General features: G+C 34.3%; 1 protein-coding gene across 1 annotated transcript in view; it reads right to left on the reverse strand.

Moving 5' to 3' along the window:
* ubl3a (ubiquitin-like 3a) overlaps positions 1-3800 on the reverse strand; it is a 43132-nt gene extending 39332 nt beyond the window's left edge. Inside the window, 2 exon segments of the mRNA NM_212686.2 lie at positions 3185-3492; positions 3593-3800. Of these exon segments, the coding sequence (NP_997851.1) occupies positions 3185-3211 (27 nt within the window). The 5' untranslated portion in view covers positions 3212-3492; positions 3593-3800.
* Between the last annotated feature and the right edge of the window lie 4351 nt (positions 3801-8151).

Here is an 8151-nt window from a genome sequence, read left to right on the forward strand (position 1 = left end):
ACAGATATAAAAGCTCAAATGCTGTATGCAACACCACAGATGTTTGTTTCGTCTTATTTTTTTTTATTTTGACCGGTCAGTATCCAATGATATTATAATGTTAAATGATGAAATTCCAATGCATTGTTACTAATATACATTGTAATAATATCAAGTGGCAGCATTAACAAAAGAGATGCATCACGCACCTGTAGTATCTTAGTGGATGGAGAAGAAAAATAATAACATTTTGTTTGTTTACAAATGCACAGGGTTTTGATTTTGGGATGGTATGTTATGCACAAATTAATATAAATCCTTTAAAGTTTTGAATGATATCTTGCACATATCTGTAAGACAAAGCATAGATAGTCTATAATGACAGTAATCGTGGAGCCTGGCCTTGAGTGCTTATGCGGTAGGCATGGGATGAAAAGTTTGGTTTGGAAAAGTCAAGGTTGTAAAACCTCCATAATTTTCTGTTATACCGTTCTAAGATGTATGTTTGTTTGGTTTTTTTTACAATTTTATTTCGTTTTTTAGGACAACAGTATCTCCAGCAGAAAGAACCCTCCACATCATAATAAATAAGTCTTAAGATAAAATATATTGTGTTCAGTGGGAAAAAGTACTTTTATTTCCAGACATTTCAAAAGAACATATTTTAGAGCAGTAATCACATTACCGTGATGTTTTTATCCAAGATTATCATAACGTCAGAATCTTATACCAACCCATGCCTATTGTGAAGTACGAAGCCTCCTGAAGTCTGCATGTGAAACCATTTGTATGCTGAATAAGACATATAGCTTAAATAAAATATATATAATTAAATAAAATGTGGCACTTTAGTTGACATCATAGTTAAATTTGCATATAGAAGAGGATTTGAAGATCGGAATCATCATTTATATTGCTGATTGTTAATTGAATCAAATTCCCAATAAATAAATAAATAAATAAATCTATATATATATCTTATCAGAGAAAACACATGAATTGACAGGTGTAAACAGACCATATAAGAGTGCATTGTAAATATACTGTATGAATAAATGACCTAATGCACTGACATTTTTTAACAACCTTTAATAGTTTGGTAACTTCACAGTTGATATCTAAAATAATAATAATTTATTGTATTTTTAAATAACTATTTTTAATATTTAATGTAGAAATTGATTGCATTATTATTATAATTAATAATAACTATAATTGCAATTAAATGTGTTTCACCCATTTGTTCTTTCAAATTTTTAATAATTGCAAACACAGTTTTATGGTCTCTAAAAATATATTTATGCGCAGTAAATTTTCTTCGGCTTTTGGCAAGAGTGGCAAAAATGTTCATTTCAAGCTCTGATGACAACATTAAAAACCTTCTAACTCTAGCTTACATAATCAATACCTGACTTTGTGCTAGCTATAATATAACACTTTGATCCCTCTCCAGCACAGTGTGAGAAAAACCTTTCCTCCTGTAGAGACGTCAAGAGATGCATCGTCATCATCAGGGTCGGCTCACATTTTTGCCTCTAAAAAAAATCAATCAACAGCACATGTCGTTGCTCTTTTATTACATAAACTTGCCAAGGAAGCCTTTCTGATGGTCAGATTTACATTGCAGTGCTACTGAATGGAGAAACAGAAGGACAAGAGAATGTGCATGGTAAAGGCCAAGCACATCAGCCCTCGGCGTACATTACATCAAACAGAGTCTCTGCAATGTCAGAGCGTTGGCATCTCTCGAGTTTGACAGCCAGATCAGCTGTTTGGCATGTCCAAAGCATGCTTGACTAGCACACTGGGACACAGTGTAACAGTCTGGCACTGACAGAAGGAGCTCCAATTTGTTTTGATATTAGTTTCAATATTTTCACACACAATCACGACAGTAGTTTATTGCATATAAGCTGATTTCCAACGTCCTTGGAGCCAAACCACCGACCTTCTGGACACTGGCGAGTACTAGCAGTACTCCCGCCACCCACGGGTTCAGAGGTCTCAATCTATTATAGCCTTACATCATAGCGCAAAGCTTGAAAATGTCATTTCACAAGCATGCAATGAGGATTAAACAAAGCCAATGACATCATCCCCCTGGAGAGCAAGATTCGATTTTGGGTTTGATTATTCGCTTTGATTCACATTCTGGGGTGTTTTTGAGTTTCGCAAACAAGAAGGTGTGAGTGTTTTCAAGTCTTCCCGATCACGCTTCCTTATTATCAGTCAGAAAAGCACTGTAAGCCATCAGATAGGATATCTTTACACTACTGCCCTTCCTGATAGAGGTGGAATTTTGATGGGGTTATTGCCGGAAGAGCAAAAAGTGATCCGAGGCATTTAATAACACAACCCTTCACTTCTGTCCGGGATTGATCAATATCCAAAATAACAATGAGTCAGTTGACCTTAGCCTATGACAAACATTAGGCACATTCATTTAACTATAACTTGTTTTTAAAGTACTTGAACAGTAAGTAACCAATAAACATTAATATAAACAGACTTTTTACTAGTAAGAAACCAAGAAATTTAATCTAACATTGTTTCTGGTGTCCGTTCAATATTTCTAATAGTCAAAATCCCAATGTACTATTTATTTGGTACTAGGTAAGAGATTAAATATTTTATTAAATTCTACTATATTTAATGAGCTGTTGGCAACCTTCCTAGTTTAGTTCCAGACTAGGGTACTAGTATTGATTAGTACTATTAAACTGTAGTAACTGTTATTAAAATCGAATCCATTCTTGTCTAGTAAAATAAAGCAATTTGTTACCACAATTGAATAATGGTCTGTCAATGTTAGTATTGTGACTAGTACAAGATTAAGCAACAAAAAATATAAAGTATGAGTTTAGACTTTTTAATTTAGCAGAGCAGTGATGTTGAAACCATTTCAATGTGCTCATGTCATTGATCCATGAATATGTCCTGCTTGTTATAAAACTATTTCTTAACTGTAACAAAAGGCAATTCAATCATAACTTTGTTAAAACATGACATTATTTATTAATATGTGTCTCTTTTTGGATTCTCGAAAGCTATAGAAATTAAACTGTAAATCAGTAAATATGTTGGGAACATTGTTTTTGTTTACATCTCTTTAAAATGGTCTATAGAAACTGATTCAAGCTTGTCAAAGAAAGAACCAACATTTAATGTAAACACCATGAAATCTTTAAAGTGGGTAAATTCTTACCATGTCAACAGGGATGTTGCCCGTCATCTTTGAAATGTGCTCTATTCACTTTAGATTAAATGTAGTTTCTTTTTTCTTCGGTGTAGTTTGCTTTAAGAAACAAAGTTTTGACAGCAGGTGACTTGTGGTAAAGCAGTTGATCGCCCGTCTGGTTATTCCTGTATGTTCGCCAGTAGAGGTAGTTAAAAGCAGACAGGAATCGCTTCTTCTTCAGAAATGCTTCTCACTTCTTGCTTTTTCATGGTATAAACTTCAAGGAAATTATAATTTCTGGATTTTATATTTATGTGGGAGGACCCCCTCCCATCCTGGAATAAAAAAAAGGATATATATTAGGACAAAAATGTGCCTACGCCATAGAAAAACAAAATAATACTACAATTCAGCCCTTGGAATTCGCAAATGTACCGAGAAGAGTTCCGCGCGAGTCCGCAGTAAAAAATAGACCGTCGCCTGGTCGAATAATGCTGTAACTCGACGGTTTTTCAGTCTTTTATCCGTCTTCGTCTGCACTCGCTCTCTGCTGTCATCCTGCCTCAGAAAAACATGGCGGTGGTTGACGGGGGAAAAGGCTGAACGGGGGAAACCGGAGCTGGTGAGGCAGATAAAAACGGCGCGATGTCGATCGGTATGTGTGTGCGCGGATGAATACACGCCCCCCAGCAGTTAAAGGAAGAGGCGGAGAGAGAGAGAGAGAGAGAGAGAGAGAGAGAGAGAGAGAGATGGCAGTCATAAATGTGGATTATGAAATATACCGCTTATTATTGTTGCATTATTATTACTTTTTTTATCACTACTAGTATGTCATTTATTTGTCATGTCAATAAAGTAAGATTAAATTCAATCATAGAATAAATTGATCCTAAAATATTGATTGTTAAATTAAAAGTTTATTACTATTTGTTGTTATTGCATTCTTATTATTTTATTCATGTTTTATTATCATCAAAATAATAGCCTAAAATTATTATTTTTTTATCACTAGGAAAACTACTACAGGCCTAGAGAGAGATGTTAATCTTAAAATGTAAAAACATTCTGCGTTGGCGACCCCTGATAAATCATGGAATAAACCGAAACAAAATTAATGAGATTGTACAGCTAATTACTATATTATTATTACATTATTATTTTTATTGTTATTATTATTGCATTTTAACACTATGTAATTTACTTCATATATTCTATTAGATGTAAACGTGTAAAGATGTGAGGGACAGCAAGAGAGATACAGTGTGTGTGTGTGTGTGTGTGTGTGTGTGTGTGTGTGTGTGTGTGTGTGTGTGTGTGTGTGTGTGTGTATACTGTATATATTCCTTTATATATTATTATTGATATTGTTGTTGTTATTATTGTCATCAATATTGTTATCACTATTATTTGCTGAATTTTTTCCACTAATCCTGCATGTACACTTTGGCAATATGTAACCATGTATGTCATGCCAATAAAGTAAAGTGAGAGAGATTAATCTTAAAATGTTAATTGTTAAATATACCACTTATTATCAATGAATTATAATATTAATTATTTTTTGATCACTACTACTATGTAATTTATTGTCATACAAAGTCAAATTGAATTCAGTTGAAATGATGTGAGATTGTTATAAATTAATCCTAAAATATTGCTTATTAAATGTACAGTTTATATCAATTTATTATTGCATTATCATTTTTTATTTTCATTATTATTAATAGGCCTATGATTATAGCTTTTTTTATCACTACTTTAATTTATTTTCACATGTTCTATTCAATGTAAATATTACACATGCTCTATCAATACATTTGTAATATGCAGGTATTTGAATTTAATTGAGAGAGAGAGAGAGAGAGAGAGAGAGAGAAAGAGATCATGTGCGTTTCACTATAAACTAATTAGTAGGGAGCTTTTATCGAAATGCTTCATGCCTAATCTCCTTTAGAGCACATACAGGTAAACATTTTTAAATAATAATCATCAGCCTAATGTTTGTTTTGTTTTGTGTTTGTTCAGTTAGTTCATAGGAACCAGTTCATCTGTTGCATTTCTTCTAGACCATAATAACCACAAGATTTAAACATGAATGGCTCCTCATTGGTTGGATTAATCTAACTATGGTTTAGGCTCTGCCTAGTATGTTTATGGTTTCAAACCGCTTAATGCTTGACTCACAGACTTTGATGAGTTTTTACTCCACTGGTTCAGGTGTACCCCAAGCTACCTAAAAATTATTCTAAAACTAGCTGAAGAAAAGTAAATTATAGAGGAATTAGGAGTGTTTTTTTATAATGATTTTTTAGGCTTTTTTTCTCCTTAATTATGACAGGACAGTAGAGATTTAAAACAGGAAAGCATTGGGAGCAGAGAGAGGGATCAGCAAAGGACCTCAAGTCTGGAATCGAACGTGGGTCACCGTGAGCACGCCAATTCCATTAGGCTATTAGTGCCGACAAAACAGTAGTTTTTAAACCAGAGTGATGGAAATTTGAAAAGATTTGGTGAAAAAAAACAATTAAAAAAAACTAAAATTATTAATAAATAATTAATCAAGAACTCAAATGATATAAATGCTCAAGATTAGACTACTATAATTAAATACATTGGATAATTAGATTAAAGGATATCATAAACATTTGTATTATAAATAGGTAAATAAGTGGGCACCAATAGCCTATTGGTTAAGTGCGTCGACATATCCACTTGTTAAGTATGATGTCACACTAATCGGCTTCCAAGTCCAAGCGCTCTATCAAACTTTTTTGGGAGACTCAACAAATTGTTAAAATAAATAAAGCGATGTAATGCTTTTGAAAAATCACGATTTTTTTTCAGAAGCATATGAATGCCAGAAAACAGTATTTTTGCAAAGGGCACCTATTTTACCTCTGGTTCCCCCATCCACTGTCAATGTGCCTCAGTCTTTGGCTGCGTTAGATAAACAACACAGTGACAGACATGAAGGAAGCAAATCTCATGTGACATTTGTGAAAAATACTACTGTAAGAACTTTCCCAATGATTATTTTATGTATTTGTTGTGGAGTTTATTCAAGTCTTTCTATGTAGACATGTTAATACCTACACACAGTCCTGTACAAACAGCTTCCAAAAGATTATTTTCATCATCGATGCCTTTTAATACAATGTCCAAAATTGAAGTAAAACAATTTTCTCTGCGTTTTCTCTGTGAATTTTTTTTTTGTTTAACTATTTAATGAAAAAGATGCTTTGCATCTCTGTGTATGTATTTGTTTTTATATCATGGTGGGGACTTAAACCTGAAAGCACACTCCCTATGGATAAACATGCTTATTAATCCCAGAAATATAGTAGTTCGAAAATGTAAAAATGCAGATTGTTTACTGTGGGGATTTGGTTTAGGGGTAGGGTTTGGGTAAGGGGAGAAAATAAACAGTTTGAAGAGTAGAAACTGCATTACATCTATGAAAGTCCCCACTGGGACATAAAAACAAGTCTCAGTGTGTGTGTCTGTATGTGCGATTGTGTGTTTTATAGTCTGCATGTGTGTCCCTGTCTCTAAAACATGAGGTCTATATCTGTACTGTTGACTCCGCCATTGTCTTGCATGATGTTGAAAGAAATTCAGCCTGACGTGGAGTGTCAGAGCCACAGATACTCAAGAGGATTAACTCTTTAATCTGTCACTGATTCTTCTGTGCCGTCTCCAAAACGCTTTTGTTCTCCTGTGTGCCATTTCAGTCTCCTGTCAGAGCAAAATACCACCACAAATGCCATCAGAAGAGCACCATAAATACGAATATGCAGGAGTTTAAAACAGGTGTGTGTGTGTGCGTGTGCGTGTGCGTGTGTGTGTGTGTGTGTGTGTGTGTGTGTGTGTGTACAAGGACTGTCGGGTACACCGAGATCGTAATCTGTTAGTGATTGTGTTGACGTTCAGACAAACATGTAACTACTTCCTTTGTTTGATTGTGATTGTTAATCTGTATAATAGTGTGTTTACAGAGAGGCCATTGAGTACTGACTTCTGACGCACACACACACACACACACACTGGTATGAGGAATCTCCATAAGAGTAATGTGTTTTATAATTGCTAATTGTTTTACTCATTATTGATTCTATTTATTTACTTCTGTAAATGTGTGTAAAATAGGTTAGGTTATGTTACTGTAATTATGCCCGAAGGTAGATTTGGCTTAGAGTCAAGAGTCAATTCATAACAGCGGCACACAAAAAACTCACAGTAACAACAACAAATGGATATGAAGATATAAAACATAAACACACAAAACTTTCTCTTCCAAAAAAAATGTTAATGCCCCCCCCCCCCCCAACACACACACAGATCAATATACATTTATCCTGTTTTTATATTGATGTCAGTAATAGTTTTAAATGTTTATGTGATTTATGTACATTGCAGTTTGTAAAGTAATACTCTCTGTCTTTTAGTTGATGTATTAAATGAGAAATTCTTTCAAAAGACATTTTTTTCACTTCAAGTGTTAAGTTTACTCTCAAAATCATTGCACATAAATCTGCAGAATTTTAACAAAGTTCTGCACAGAAATAGCAAAAAATGTTCACAGATTCTGTCATACTCATATCATTATATAAATGTGTCCTCACAAACCACACACACAAACACACTGATATGAGGAATCTCCATAAGCATAATGTACAATCACCGGCCACTTTATTAGGTACACCTGTCCAACTGCTCGTTTAATTTCTAGTCAGCCAATCACATGGCAGCAACTCAAAGTATTTAGGCATGTAGACATGGTCAAGACGATCTTCTGCAGATCAAACCGAGCATCTTGATGAGGAAGAAAGGTGATTTAGGTGACTTCGAATGTGGCATGGTTGTTGGTGATCTGCTGATCTAATTTTCACACACAACCATCTCTAGGGTTTACAGAGAATGGTCTGAAAAAGAGAAAATACTCAGTGAGCAGCAGTTCTGTGGGGGTAAATGCCTTGTTGATGCCAGAGGTCAGA

The sequence above is a fragment of the Danio rerio genome, chromosome 10 (genome assembly GCF_049306965.1).
Source record: "Danio rerio strain Tuebingen ecotype United States chromosome 10, GRCz12tu, whole genome shotgun sequence".
NCBI lineage: Eukaryota > Metazoa > Chordata > Actinopteri > Cypriniformes > Danionidae > Danio > Danio rerio.